Here is a 15,716-nt window from a genome sequence, read left to right on the forward strand (position 1 = left end):
ATAAAATAAAATAACAATAAACGAACAGAACACGCTTACAGATTAGACTCAATATTTTGACTCATCAGCACAGAAAAACACTTACCTTACCTTACACTTACCTTTTTGCTCAGTGCACAGATAATGGTTATGTCTGTCGTGCGTCTCCTAGCAACCAGGCGCTTGTTTCAGTTTATGTTACGGACGTTTTTAAAGTCTGGTAGTGTATGATGCCCAGCTTTTCTCTGTAACCATTTACAAAGTCGGCAAGTGTATGATGCCTAGTGTTTCTAAAATCTGTTCAGATTTTAAAAATCGTGTAGTGTATACCAGCCTTAACGCGAGTTGATAGCATTGACGGAGAAAGTGAAAGGTGAGACTTAAGAAAGTAAACAGAAATTATGGTAACCATAGCAACTTTCGAACGCCTTCAGCCAATCAGAGCCCAGCCCTGTCGGCGTAGGTTCTCCATAGTGACGCGCTACGCCATCTTGCATTCAGCAAGCGTCGAGCTCAATAGAGACGGAGTCCGCGCTTCGCCGCTACACCAAGTGAAATTTAGGAGAGATGAACAGTCAGAGCTCCCGCAACGAAACGGCAGCCACCGCCGTTAACGGCTCAGATTCAACCGCCGCGGCTTCCCGAGAACGCAAAACCGGAGGCGGCGTTCTGAAAAGGCTGAAATCGCGACGAAATCAAGTGGACCGACGGCCTGTAACGGAGGAAGAGCTGCGGGCGCTGGGGAGAGACATCACTCCGGATGAAGTTTTGGGACTCCGCGCAGTCACTCGCGGTAAGAGCTGTGGGACAGCACCATGGTGCCTGCTTCATCTCACAACTCTTCAGATGCTCACAGTGTTAACTTACATGTTGTGAGTTACAGCATCTAACGTTACTGAGTAACTGTTTTATGTGTTTGTTTACTTATTTTATATAGTAACAGGCCCAATCCATGCAGCACATTTTAATGAGTTTCCAGAGAGCACTTTGACTTGATGTCTATTTTTAATCATGACCAATTAAGTTCAGCAGTGTGGATCCTGCATCATGTTAAGAGTGTTGCTACATAGCTTTCTCAGTGCATATGTTTATTCAGAGCTACTAGTATATTCCTCCCACGTATAACAGAAGTAACGTTGCATATAACATTTTCCCTCCCCAGACTATCTGTGTAAACCAGAGGACAACATCTACAACATTGACTTCACACGCTTCAAGATCAGAGACTTGGAAACGGGGACTGTCCTTTTTGAGATTGCCAAACCGCCTCACTGTGGTATGTTTCCTTTCTTTGTCTTCAAGTTAAACTAACAGATTACTTCACACAATGGTTCTTTTATCATAACAAAATGTATTACTTTTAACTTAAGTGAAATGCATCTGTGCATGTTTAATAGAGTCATAACTCTCTCTCTTTTTTACACAAACTATTGTATGCATTAACCTCGCTGTCTTATACTTAGTGTTTTTTTGTTTTGTTTTTGCCAATCCTTGTGAGCTACCAAACAGCCATTGTTTTAACGACAGTGGCAATAAATATCTATTTTATTTTATTCTATCTTGCAGTAAAACGACAGGCTCAATGATGTATGCTGGACATCTCCAATCATTTAGTCTGTTTAAAGGGATAGTTCACACAAAAATGAAAATTACCCCATAATTTACTCACCCTCAAGTAATCCTATTTGTGTCTAGGTGCGCCAGACCCCCTTCTGTAGTCAACAAAAAAATTGTAACTTGTATGATGTCGGGCAAAGCATTTTGAACTGCAAAAGGCATTACAAGAATAGTTGAATGACCTAGTATGGTGACATAAAATAAAACGTGTCACTTTTCTAAGCGGATTAAAAAGGAGAACTATAATGTATGGCGGAATAGCACTTCTGAGAGTACTTCGACTCGCCACAGTAAAAAGTCCCAGCTGAAACATCCTCCCTCACATCTCCCCCTCCCTCTCTCATTTCTTTCAATAGGGGGAGGGGGAGATGGTAGGGAGGATGTTTCAGCTAAAAGCTAAAAAACTTCAATTTTGATTTCAGTGGGCCTTTAAGGGAATAACATAGTTTCATATGAAAAAGCGGTGAAGTATCCCTTTAATACTTCTTTTTTTTAAAAACACCATCATTTTCTTATATTTTACCTTTATTCCACACTGCTGTCTCCACTGTCCTTTGAACGGCTTGTTTGCTTTCTGCTTCTATGAAGCCCATCCCTCTGAAAAACCCAATGGTCTTAGATTGGTTAGATGGCCAAATGTAGTTTGATGTATTTTTATTGGCTGAAGTGCCAAGCTCACGTTGTCCGGAAACGCCACGCCCCTTACCATTACGGGCAGAAGTCACATCTGGGGCAGTGTTTATGTTAATAGCAAGGGTGATGATGTCACCAATCCGGGAAGAAGCTTGTTGTAGTCCAAACCGGCCGTTTTTGTAGGCAATAAAGTCCCATAACTTTAAAAGACAATATCTCTGTTTGCATTGAACTTTCAGCGCTGTAACTTTGCAGATACTGTTTATGCTCAAGCAGCAACATTACACACTAACTAAAGTTAAAAAAGTGAAATTGCATGCAACCCCCCAATTATTATTTTTTTAAAGTTTATTTTTTTTAGTTACTACTAGCTACAATAGATTTTTATTTTTTATTTTTATTCAAGTAATGAATATATATATATATATATATATATATATATATATATATATATATATATATATATATATATATATATATATATATATATATATATATATATATATATATATATATATATATATATATATATTATTATTATTATTATTTATTTTTTTATGGTTTATTTTTAGTTAAATAATTTAAGATATAATAACCCTAACTCATGCACTCTCTCAACTTGTGGCATTCAGACCTTGATGAGGAGGATGAGGAAAACGGAGAGGTTGACACCAGTGCCGGGCGTTTCGTCCGCTACCAGTTCACACCAGCATTCCTTAAGTTACGCACAGTCGGAGCCACGTAAGTCTGTCGGCCATGTGCATTCTGCTGTGTAAACAAACCTCAGTGGCTACGAAATTCAGTTGAACAGCTCTCATGTTTTGAAACAAAGGAGCTTGTGTCATCTGCTGCAACACTTGAGCAACATTATTAGCCAAATCCCACAGAAATCATGAATAAATCATGATCTGCTGGACTAAGTAATTCTTTTAGTTGGGCAGTAAACATGAGCAAACTTCAGTCTGTGTAGTTGACTGTCATGTGTTTAATTTAGTGTTATTTAATGTCATAAAGACTTTTTTAGCTATAAACAAACAGAACTGATTTGGGTTTTTATTGCATGGATTGATCATCTTATTGCATTGGTGTATAATGTCTCTTATCTCTTCTCACTCCTCAGTGTTGAGTTCACAGTTGGCGATCGACCAGTTACCAATTTCAGAATGATTGAGAGGCATTATTTTCAAGACCGCCTCCTGAAGAATTTTGACTTTGATTTCGGCTTCTGTATCCCGAACAGTCGGAACACGTGCGAACATATTTACGAGTTTCCTCAGCTCCCAGATGACCTCAGTGAGTGTTCTGTTTGCTATTTTAACTAGCTCTAAACTCCTGTAATGAATATAACAGATCTTTTAGCTATTAAACCAGTCATGTTTAGTCCTGGCGATTTCTTTTATTCGCTTTCACTTTTATATCACTTTCACTTTTATTTTATTGAATTTAACAAATAATACACTGCACAACATTATTTTAAAAAATGTGTTTTTAATTATTAAATTTTCCTCCTTTTTCAGTACAAATATCTGTAAAATATTATATCAAGATACATTTACTTGAAGCAAAATTACCTAAGATATTAAGTTTGTTTTCTGAAAAACAAGAAAAATTTCTTTTTTAATGAGGTCATAAAAATAAATGTAGTTAAAAGAAAAAATATTTATTTTTCTTACCCTGATGTCGTAATATTTTTCTTCTGGTTTTAAGTATATAAATTAAGTGAGTTTATACTTAAAACAAGAAGGAAAAAATTGTCATCTTTTTAAAATAATTGTTTAATTATTATTTGTACTGGAAAATACATTTTTATTTATTTATTGCGATTTATACATCATGTGAAATCTGAATAAATAAGCTTTCCATTAATGTATGGTTTGTTATGATAGGACACTATTTAACTCAGAAACAAATATTGAAACCATTTGACAATCTGGAATCGGAGGGTGCAAAACAATCTACATATTGAGAAAATCACCTTCAAAGTTCTCCAAATGAAGTCCTTAGCTAGGCATATTAATACTACCAATATTTTTTGTCATATATTTACAGTAGGAAATTTACAAAATATCTTCATGGAACATGATATTTACTTAATATCCTAATGATTTTGGGATATTTGATAAATTGATAATTCTGACCCATGCAGTGTATTGTTGGCTATTGCCACAAATATACCAGTGCAACTTAATATCAATCATTTTGTGGTCCAGGGTCACATATTGCGTAATAATGTTTTTTTGTTGTTGCAGTGAACATCAGTAGTAGTTGTAAATATAATCTGTAATTTATGAAAATAAAATTATAATAAATTACACTATATATATATATATATATATATATATATAATATATATTTTTTTTTAATAAATTATTATAGAATATTATATTAATATATATGAGATATAATTAATATATAATATAAATTATTGTCCCTATATTATAATTATACTATAATTATAATAGAACATAGAACACTACTTAATATGAACACTAGACTTGTTCCCCTTAAAGGCTGAGAGAGGAAATTTGGCACAAAAGAGTTACCAATTGCCTTGCAAGTAACATATTGACCTGCCTTTGTCTGACATCTCACTCTGGGTCCTGTCAGGCTTGTATCAAATTTCAGCCCTCACTCTCTTGCCAATGCTCAGATAGAGCACAGGGCGTTACATGTCCGTGTTAATTTGTTAAAGTGTCGTGTAACACTGCGGCCTTCCTTTGTTTCTTGCAGTACGATTGATGATTGAACACCCGTACGAGACCAGATCAGACAGCTTCTACTTTGTGGACAACAAACTCATCATGCACAACAAGGCAGACTACGCTTACAACGGGGGCCAGTAGTGCCGCCTCAGCAGGAAACCCGACCATTGTTTGTTGGAGTGACCGTGTGGCTTTGCTTGGAAAGTGTTTGCGTGGAATGCAAATACAGGACTGCCCCTCGCTACCAACAACACACGGTGTTGTCACCAGCATTACGATCTGGCACCATCGACCCACCCAACTGGAAATGACCATTCCTTCTATGAAGTTCCTGCATTCCACAGACTGCACGCACTACTTGTGGGTTTGGCCAAAATCTAGCGGAGCCTTTCTCCTCCGCCACACTCGACTAGCCGGAACTGAAGAATTCCTGTCCTGTCATCCTGCTCTAGGGCGACTACAATAGAGGAGTTTTTGTTTTCTAACGTTTGTTCTCTTATGTCCTGCACCCACCACCACCTTGTGTCTTGTTTTGTGAGATTTTAAAGCTCTAAAGTCCTGTTACCAAACTGAATCTTGAATATCTTAACGGGGTCTTTCTATGCTACAGCTTTTTTTAAATGTTCTAAATTGAAGCGATTCTGCCACATATATCTTTGGTTATTAAACAAAAAGGGGTTTTGCACAGATTTGCAGTTGTTGTAGTTCATTACTGGCATTACTGGTGTAAATCATCACAGGGTTAGTATGTCCAGTTAAAGAGGGTGTGATCTGTTTTTTTTATCACCGTACCTCCATGGGGGTGTTTACACGACAGTTTTTAACACGAAAGTTGCTATTTTTAACACTAAGTGTTTTGGCCGTTTATTTACATGACAGCAGCCTTTTGGGAGCCTGAAAATGCAAATGTTTGAAAATGGGTTTTAATGTTATCGTCCCAAACTAACTGACGTCTTGCGGAAAAATATGGACGTAGTGTCCGTGACGTCACCCATAGGATTCCGATAAGCCGTTCTGAAGCGTAAAGTAGAGATGAGTTGGCCGTTGCTATCTTGCGCCTCATCGCGCGTCACTCCCGGATAACAGAAAATGGGCAAAGAGGCGGGATGTGGGCGGAGCTTAGATGACGCAATGACTAGACGGCGGATAAACGGCTATCCACCTGTCACTCAAAAGTAACCACACCCTTAATTATGCAGAACTTTAAGGCTTTATATAATGTAAACGAATGAGTTATAAAAAAAATCACGCCCCTCACAGTTGTAAAATTAGCCGTATAGAACAAAATCACAATTTGTACCGGGCTGTAAACATTCTGCTATAAAGTTGGGAATTTTAACATGGGGCTCAATGAGATTTTGCTCCCTTCTGGAGCCTGTCCAGTCAAGCAGTTTACATTACTTCCGTATTTGATCTTTTAGAGATCGCGGGAGGTTGCCGCTTGGTTCAGACTATGAGCTCATAGTTTTTCTTTACAAAGTGACGTCGCCAACTACTGGCCTGACAGGAATAATACAGCATTTTAGTTGTTTTTACAGATCTGTGTGAACGGCGATCGTTTTGACAACTTTTCCAGTTTTAGTACTTCATTGTCGACAACAGGTGATAAATTTGGGGTCAGTGAGATGAGATTTTTTTATCTTTTTGAAAGAAGACTCATGCTCACAAGACTGCATCTTTTCGATCAAAAATACAGTAATGTGAAATACTACAATTTAAAATAACTGTATTTTAAATGTTATTCCTGTGATGGTAATGTTTTTTTGTTGTTGTTGTTGAATAACTAACTTACCCCAAACTGACCACTGATCACACTCATTTTATAATGTACTTTGTTTTGATTTCATCTAACGGCTTTATGTGATGTCTTTATCTGACGGAAAACAACAGTGGAATTTTCTTATAGGTGTGCAGTCTGGCTGTAGGGCATCTGTCTTTGTCATGTATGAGGGTTTTTAATGTCAGGCTCAGCTGTGCATAGACTACATAGAGAAACCGTGTTTTCACTCGTGTCACACACAGAACGGGATAGGATTCCCAGCATGGTGTCCTTGTGCACCTTTCAAGCTGTTTAGCCTCTATCAGAGCTTTGATGTTTACCTTTGATCTAATTCATCATTATGTTTAATAGAGCTTGTGAGTTAGGCGATGCGATTGGCTGAAAAACTAAATTAAAAAAGCTTCAAGACATGCTTAACTTTACATATTTAATCAATCTTAATTTGATTAGCTCCATGATCAAAGCAAATCATGTGATGGTTGCAAAATAGCTCCCCATTGTTATTAATTCACAAAGTCATTCATCAACTCTCGATCTATTCCCAAACAAGTCATTTATCAGCCCGGAAGCTGACAGTGCTACATTTTTAAGTGTCCTTAAAAGAGAGAAGCTGACCTATGTTTGTGAAGTATTTATGGTTGTATGTCTGTTTGATGCCTTATACTTGTGCTGTTTACAATACTGGCTGGGTTGTTGTTTTCGTTTGATGTGTGAACAAAACTTAACTAAATGCTATTTTTAGCACGTTTCTCATCCAATAAATTGAAATAGGATTTGTTCAATTTGATATGACACCAAGATGCTAGCTTTCAAAATGTCAAATTTATTACGAACTTCATACAATGCCGCTTTGGCACTCTTTGTTGTGACGTGATCGCCTCAGTTCAAGCGAAGTGGCAACAATGTACCTGAAGACGTATATACAAGCGAATCAAATTGAATCTGGATCGGAATTGAATCGAAGCGTGAAGTTTGTGTCAATACCCAGCCATAATTGGTACCATATATTTGTTGACATGAATGGCGTAAGTTGGCCTACTACACTGATTTTGGTCCAGATAATGTTTTGGTTTTATTAACTCCTCCTTTTTCACTTTCCTTAAATTATGTTTAACCCATTTGAGTTACTGAGAGAGATCAAATGTCTTTAATATTCTTTAAAATATTCAGTTGTCATTTGCTGGTTTCTTTTATCATGAACACTGGTGGATTTAGTCATAGCGGCTGTTTTAGGAATACTGCTCTTGCTTTAATTTTGTTGTGTAGCCTAATAAGTCAACTGGAATACATTTTTGTCTTTTGATTTAGCCATTTACTGGGTTTCTGCAGGTCTTCATTCACCCTTGCACAAATTAAGATCTTAAATTGGAGCACAAAAAAAATCTTAATTTCATAAATTTGTGGCATTTAAATCTTGCATACATTGCAAAAAATGAATACCTTCCGCAGGACTGTTGTCTGTTGACTGTTTTAAATCATAAACGTGTTACATTTTTATCAGTTTTACAGAAAACATTACTTTAAATCTTAAATTTACCTTCATAAAACCTACAGAAACCCACATGTCAGAATGTTTTTTCCCCCCTTTCGTTTAATAAAGCCTGTATCAGGATCTGTAAAAATAAGAAATTCACAATACTCTTTGAGCATTACAAAAACGACTTGTTTAGAAAACAGGGACCATTAAGATATACACATACACACATGCTCCCAGTTTAAAGGGACACTCCACCGTTTTTAGAAATAGGGCTTATTCAACTTCTTTCCTACATTTAGATATGTGGGCAAATGCATTTTTGTCTCAGTGCATGCATTGTTTTAGTTTAGCAGGGTCGCCGCTAGCTTAGCTTAATGAATGGAATCCTATGTTGCCAGTTAGCATGTCCCGAGTAAAAGTGATTCTCCAAACTAAAACAATGCATGCACTGAGACAAAAATGCATTTGCCCACATATCTAAATGAAGGAAAGAAGTTAAATAAGCCCTATTTCTAATATAGGTGGAGTGTTCCTTTAAAGAATTTGCTAGGAATATCTGCATTGAAGACAAAAAAAATCTTATCCGGTTGTATGAAGGAAGGAACATTGTATTATACTGTGTAAAATAGGAAGTCTGTTCCAATATGAAGGGGGAGGGGTGTTCAGAGAAATAAATAAAATACATTTTATAAACTTAATCTGTTTTATTCTTGTCTTCACAGTAAAAATTCAACACTATTTCACAAGATGGCAGCAAATGTTTTTAAATCCCATCTCAATATTTCATTTCCACTAAGAAAATACTTCAATTTTAACTAAGTGCAAATAACCGCTACCATTATTTAATAAATATAATTATTTACACTCAATATGTTAATATTGCATATGGTTTTATAATGTACTAAAATACTGAGTATAGTATCTAACTACCCATTTGTACTTATTGCAAAGAAAATAATGCTATTTTTATACAGTGTAAATATAATATCAACTAGAATTGCAAGACAATTATTGCTGATTACCACCTGACATGTTAAGGACTAAAACATTAAAATTGTGGTTTTAGTTAAACATAAATATATGTTACATACATGTACCTCCAATATGGCATATTTTAACCACGTGTAAACAAAAATATATGTAGAATATCAGAAAAGGCTCTCAGCCAATCAGAATCGAGAACCAAAACAAACTTGTATAAAATACAATATTCAATTAAAGGGTTACTTCAGCGATTAGCATATGGCTTTGTATCAGTAGAAACCCTGGAGAATATTCAAATTATTGTGCTTTCCCCCCTCATATCTCCCTGAGACGAGAGATTTATGCATTTTATTTCTGGAAAAATTCCTCCTATGATGCAAAATGACGATTTTTGCATCATAGGAGGAATGTTTGCCCAAAGGCTAAAGACTACAGCCAGCAGAGGGAGCTATTTCCGCATTTTTTGAATCTGCGCATGGGGGATGGGAGATTACACTCAGCTGGCAGGGAGAGCTCATCTTGCAGACAGGATCATTTAAACGGAGCTATGGTGAGCAATGTAAGTCTTTTAACATCTCAAATTCATTTCTATGAAAGTTAAGCTTGCAAAGGCATGAACTGAAATGCGTGCCAGACTGAACTCCTGTGTGAATGTATGCCGCGAATGTAGTCGTGATTACCTCAGCTCTCATCACTCGTGCAGTTAGTGCTCAGTGCTGTGAGACTCGCGCGGTGACTCACTCATTATATTGAACAGACACGTTCAGTTTTTAATTGTAGTGTCTTCTAACTCAGTCACAGTAATGAAGTTGGTGGTGTTGGGAATGGCCTCACAGGGCAGCGAAGCATTCTGGGAATTGTAGTCTTTCATCCCCATGGGACAAAAATACATTTTCTGTCTTTTCTCAGTCTAGAAGACACCAAATTCAAAAATAATTTCACATTTCTACTGCATTGATGACCCAGTTTAAATACAGATTCATCTTCCCAGCGCTGAAGTACCCCTTTAAGCAACTCGGCGTTCCTTTGTTGTAAGTTCTAATGTGACGTTATAGAATTAGCAACAGAGGCTTGGGCTCAACTATTAAACTGTCAGCTTGAGATTTGAATCCATGGTGGAAAGAAATAGTAGTTCTGCACAAAATATTAATTTAAAGGAACTGTATGTAAGAAATGTATTTCAATTAATCATAAAATGGCCCTGATATGTCACTAGACATTAAGAAATCATGTTAATTTCAAATACTTATATCACTGACAACAGTAGTCCCGCCAGGATATTGTCATTTAAAAGTTGTTGTTGCAGCCCTCAACTGATGTTGACATGTTGTGTTTTAGCCTAAAGCTCCACCCTCTATCTATCTACCAATCACAAAGTCAGTAGTGTTTTGGGATCCGGGTTGCCAGATCTGCTCTAGTTACCACAGCTGCAGCTACAAACGTTCCTGCTGGATCCTACAGCCTATCTGGCAACCTCGAGTCAGGGGGGAGAGGGGATACACCGCTCTACAGTCATTTGAAAGTGATTGCAGTTTTTGCACAATCTTGCATACACTTCCTTTAAAGACTGGGTTGCCGTTTCTTATTTACACACTTGTGCCATTGAACTGTTGTATAAACGCAATATCACACTTTTGGCAATGTGATATGGCTCATATCAGCACGGCTGTGACTTGGCTGTAGGCAATCAATGGTTCATTGCCAAAAAAGGCTCTCAGCCAATCAGAATCAAGAACCAGAATGAACTATTGAGTAAATGTTATTGTACATAACTTAGAATTCACCTTCACATTGATATAACATGGAAATGAAATGCACTTGATTTTCATCAAAATTGCAAATTAATGAATCGGTTGTGCAAGTTTGTCTAGATTTTAAGAGTTCCCTGAAGAATGATCTGCGCCTGACCAATGATGTCCACCCGACCATCATCTCTTATCTCCAGCTTTACTTCACCACCACGACTGGAACACTGGTAGGCTAGAAAAACAAATACAGCAGAGATAAATGTCCTATTCTGGGCAGATTGTTGATCCCTACTGTAGATTCAGATTTTTTCCCCATTCCATTTCCATTTGTGATGACATGCATTAAAGGAAAAGGATGCTGTTACCCGTCATTTTCTTTTTCTCCAGCTTCTCAGACCAATAGCCAGCAAGGACTGTATGTGCAGACCCTTTTAGAAATAAATTTGTAGTATGATGCATTGATGATTGCCAGTAAGCATTGATTTCTCTTGTGCATGTGGGTTCACATTGAGTGTTCTGCTCACCAGTGACTGGATCTTCAGGGACACCAACCCAGGGTGAGAAGACACGGGAGTAGAAGTCATATCCAGACGGAGCGGTCTGTGTTCCTCTCACTGTAATAATGAGACTTTTAATCTTACCAGTGGTCTCATTTCTCACAAGAGCCTCTGCCTCCGGTCTCAAAGACATAAGTTCAGACCTGCCAACAATGAAGAATTAACAGCACTGCAGAATGATTAGCATACAGAATTCGCAATAGATTATTCATTTTTCTATGCAAAAAGCTGTTTTCACATTTAAAGGATTAGTTCACTTCAAGGTGTATGACATTCTTCTTTCTAATGAACACAATTATATTAATATATTAAATATATTAAGAGTTATATTAATAAATATCCTGATGTTTCCAAGCATTATAAATGGCAGTAAACAGGGCTCACGAGTTTTAAACAAAAAAAGTGCATCCATCCATCATAAACATACTCCACGTGGTTAATAAAAGCCTTCTGAAGTGAAGTTTGTAGGAAAAATATCCATATTTAACATGTTATAAAGTAATATATCTAGCTTCTGCTATACCGCCTCGCACATAACTTACGAAGTAAGTTTTGAACTGCAAAGTTGAATACGGAAGGCAATCTGGCGGAAACTAGATATTTAACTTTACAAAGTTTTATATATGTACTATTTTTCTTAGAAACAACCATCGATTCACTTCAGAAAGGCCTTTATTAACCCCCGGAGCCGCGTGGAGTACGTTTATAGTGGATGGATGCACTTTTTGAGCTTTAAACTTGTGAGCCCCGTTCAATGCTTGGAAGCGTCAGAATATTTATTTTTATAACTCAGATTGTGCTCATCAGAAAGAAGAAAGTGATAATGGCTTGATGGCTTGAGGGGGAGTAAATCATTGTGGCATTTTAAAGTTAACTAATCCTTTAATGCTCATTTAATGCACACAAATACAATGCCATTATCAAAGTGATTTTCTTTGTTAATTTCAGAAATGTCCACCAGTACCTGTTGCATGTGTCAGCAAGACAAATCATTAGATTTTTTATGGCTGGACTGTAGCACACATCCTGAATGGGTAATTCTCCAACAGCAGCCTAAAAAAATAATGAAAAATGGTAATACAAAACAGTTCTGCTTGTGTCATTCTAAAAACAGAAATGCCAATGGCAGCGCTACCTTCAAAAGATTCCTGATTTCATGTTGATCCTGCAAATGAAACATTCAAATCTCAAATTCAGACCAAAAGCAACTACTTTAGATCAAAATTGATCAAAACTGTCCATTTTGGTTTTGTTGAAGAAAGGTTCCACGAGGGGTCTTTTAGTCATACCTGGGGCTTTGGTGTGTTTAAGGGGAAGTCCATTATTAGAGATTCTTCATGCTGGCGCACCATAAGCTCCCCACTCATAGTCTCAAACACCACAACAGGGTTGACATTCTCTGCATGGTGATATTGTGATCTTAGAATAGTCACCAGACCATTGTTTTTGGTTATTCATGTCAGGATGAGTGTTTCTTACTTTTAAGGTAAAAGAGCACTGCTGCTGAAGCCAGGGTTGCATGTCCACATAATGGATACTCACTTTTGGGTGTAAACCAACGTAACCCAAACCTTGCACCTTTTCAAAATACATCAAATCCAAAATGTAAAAGAGTTGTCTGAGTATTTCAACATGCATCTCAACATGCAGCAGAATACCTGAGGTAAAATCCAATGAATTTTGTTTTGTGATGAAAGCAGTGTCTGATAAATTCATCTCAGCAGCAATGCTTTGATAAAGATCATCTTGCAGCTCCTATTACAGAAATATTGTAAAACGTTAACGCGCTAACATGCTATTGCCATGAATAACTAATGTGTAGCCTAGCCTACTTTAACGTATTTAGAAGTCTTGTGATAGTGTACTTACATTCTCTATAAGACACACTGCAGCAGGATTACCTTTGAAAGGTACATTAGTAAAAGCATCAACAGTAAATATGGGAATTTCCATTGCCGTGCCCGTGGTTAAGTTCTGGTCAAAAACAAAACGGTCGGAGGGGAGGTCGCAGGAGATTTAACTATTGAAAATGCAATAAAGCTAAGGATGCCAATCTGAATTATTCAATGTAAAACCTCACTTCTACTTGCGTTATACGTACATCCAATGGGCTCTTTTCTTTTTGCTCCACCTCATGGCACCATTTCCTAAAACAGCCACACATATCTGCCAACTTTGGCTGCGTGCCTGCGTCCCACTCCGCTTTTAGAGTGAAAGTTTGACCGAGGAAGCGAGTCTACTTCAATAGATATGTACTGCATTAAACAAATACTTAAGGGGAGAAGGTGAGAAGGCAAACAACAAATCTACTCCACTGCGGATTCCAAGTGATCAAGGACATTCCGACTCAGGCTATTGCAACGCCAGGCCATTTCATGACACCGCCATTAGTGGGCACTATAGTGCAGCGTAAACAACGACTGACATCTGAGTGAACGGGTTCGATTTTTTTTTTTTTTTTTTTTTTTTTTTTTTTTACAGTCTGGTTCGAATCCGATGTTGCCGAAATTGTTCTCCCTTTTCCCATCGTATATTTGGAAAGGCTCAATTATTATAAATTAGAAAGTTGCTAAATTGTCGAAATAAAACGTTAAACACAATAGTTTATTTATTATTTTACATTATATAAATCAAAAGTCGCCTAATACAATCTGTAAAAATTTAACCCGGGGGTCTTCTTACCCCAGCTTGGGCTATCTTACCCCTTTAATATTTGACATTTTGTGCTATAACAAGACAATTAGCAAATGTTTCTATTTATTTTCTATAATAACATAACATACTGCACTAAACTTTTATCTAAAATATGTTACAATTTGAAAGTAAATCTACATTGTTGTTGTTAAGGAGGGCATCTATAGCTCTAACTCATATTGTGTACAGCTCTATAATAGAAAAAAATACAATAAAAAATAAAAATAATTTATTGTCTGTTATGCTAAGGGGTTTAAACGTTATGATGCCAAGGACCCAAATATGATGAACCTTTTTATTATGGACCTCCTTCCTAAAATACATATTTGTATAGACCTATGAAAAACGAAACAAAAGTTTTTTTAAACCGTTAGATAAATAGTAAGTAGGCATACATATTTACTAAACTAAAATTTGCCATAGGCCTACTTAAAGTGCTCAGGAAATCAAAATCGATCTTATTTACTTTGTTAGCACATAGGGCCTATTACAGATAGGGTGAACAATTAATCCGTTCAAGTTAATACACAGAAAAAAATAGTTTGTCGTGGTAATCTTTAAGCAAAATCTGAAATGTTACTTCCGGTCTGGAAATGGCTTTTCTTCTTAGCTGATGTCAGTTTGATGACTTGCGTCTTAAAATGCGTAACCTCTCCCCTCAACCGTTCATCTGCTATGAGTGAGAGATGGAGAGGAAGAGCGCTGAGGTGAAACCCTGCCCTCTGTTCAATATTCCGTTTCACTTGGAAATACATCACAGCACTGAAGAAAACTCTCTTGCTACAGTACTTCCAGTTCTTCTCCTTCCCTCCTGTTCCACCTTGGTCCTTGGTCGCTCCTCCTTCACCTCAGACTTCTGGTTCCTTGGCTCTGCCCCGGTTGCTTGTTTATCCCTGTGCCTCCACCCTGCCCTCCAGGACCTTCGATGTTGTCCGGTCCGGTCAACTCTTCAGCTTCACCTGGGACTCCACTCCCATCGATTCCATCTCAGTCACTTGTCACCCTTGTTATACCTGTCAAGCCACCTTTTTACTTCTTTTTCAGCCTAATAATTTCCAGGTCAGTATATTTTCAGATATATGGGTCAATTTTCTAAGAAGATGTAAAAAAAAAAAAATCAGAATGTAGTCAACAAATCGGAACTGGGCATTAAAGGGGGGGTGAAACACTCAGTTTCAGTCAGTGTCATGTCAATCTTGAGTACCTATAGAGTAGCATTGCATCCTGCATATCTCCGAAAAGTCTTTATTTTTTTAATAATTATATAAGAAAGATGCGCTGTTCCGAGTCTTTCCGAAAAAAGCCGAGCGGGTGGGGGCGTGTCGTGTGAGCGGAGCTAAATAATGACGTGTGCAGCAGCGCGCTGTGTGTTGAGTCGAGCGTCATCCCTAACAGCGGTAAAAAAACTTTATTCAAAAAAAAAATATGGCTTTTAATCAGATACAGCCATACATCTATGATCCGGAATCAGACCCAGAGGTTGCAGTTGAACAGGAGCAGCAGCAAAAACGACTAGAGCAGGACGTCTGTATGTGGTAAGTTACA

At 37.3% G+C, this 15,716-nt stretch overlaps 2 protein-coding genes across 2 annotated transcripts; one reads left to right on the forward strand and one right to left on the reverse strand.

The window, feature by feature from the left end:
* Positions 1-450: 450 nt before the first annotated feature.
* On the forward strand, positions 451-5,752 carry unc119b (unc-119 lipid binding chaperone B). Its single transcript, XM_067412572.1, has 5 exons — positions 451-772; positions 1,142-1,255; positions 2,862-2,970; positions 3,350-3,522; positions 4,960-5,752. The coding sequence occupies exons 1-5, from the start codon at positions 547-549 to the stop codon at positions 5,070-5,072; spliced, it is 735 nt and encodes a 244-aa protein (XP_067268673.1). The 5' UTR covers positions 451-546; the 3' UTR covers positions 5,073-5,752.
* Positions 5,753-10,184: 4,432 nt separating this feature from the next.
* On the reverse strand, positions 10,185-13,860 carry LOC137038644 (phenazine biosynthesis-like domain-containing protein 2). Its single transcript, XM_067413368.1, has 10 exons — positions 13,579-13,860; positions 13,347-13,451; positions 13,136-13,232; positions 12,957-13,055; positions 12,767-12,876; positions 12,613-12,642; positions 12,442-12,530; positions 11,445-11,620; positions 11,286-11,348; positions 10,185-11,152 (listed from the first exon to the last, which is right to left on the reverse strand). Exons 1-10 carry the CDS (start codon positions 13,639-13,641, stop codon positions 11,040-11,042), a joined length of 945 nt encoding a protein of 314 aa, XP_067269469.1. The 5' UTR covers positions 13,642-13,860; the 3' UTR covers positions 10,185-11,039.
* Positions 13,861-15,716: the final 1,856 nt, after the last annotated feature.

The sequence above is a fragment of the Pseudorasbora parva genome, chromosome 13, assembly GCF_024679245.1.
Source record: "Pseudorasbora parva isolate DD20220531a chromosome 13, ASM2467924v1, whole genome shotgun sequence".
In the NCBI taxonomy this organism is placed as follows: Eukaryota; Metazoa; Chordata; class Actinopteri; order Cypriniformes; family Gobionidae; genus Pseudorasbora; species Pseudorasbora parva.

Coding starts and splice junctions, on each gene's coding strand:
- unc119b (XM_067412572.1), top strand. CDS start 547: ATGAACAGTCAGAGCTCCCGCAACGAAACGGCAGCCACCGCCGTTAAC. Junction 2,971..3,349: donor TTACGCACAGTCGGAGCCAC/GTAAGTCTGTCG, acceptor CTCACTCCTCAG/TGTTGAGTTCACAGTTGGCG. Junction 3,523..4,959: donor TCAGCTCCCAGATGACCTCA/GTGAGTGTTCTG, acceptor TGTTTCTTGCAG/TACGATTGATGATTGAACAC.
- LOC137038644 (XM_067413368.1), bottom strand. CDS start 13,641: ATGTGTGGCTGTTTTAGGAAATGGTGCCATGAGGTGGAGCAAAAAGAA. Junction 12,877..12,956: donor AGTGCTCTTTTACCTTAAAA/GTAAGAAACACT, acceptor ATCACCATGCAG/AGAATGTCAACCCTGTTGTG. Junction 11,153..11,285: donor GGAGAAAAAGAAAATGACGG/GTAACAGCATCC, acceptor TTGTTTTTCTAG/CCTACCAGTGTTCCAGTCGT.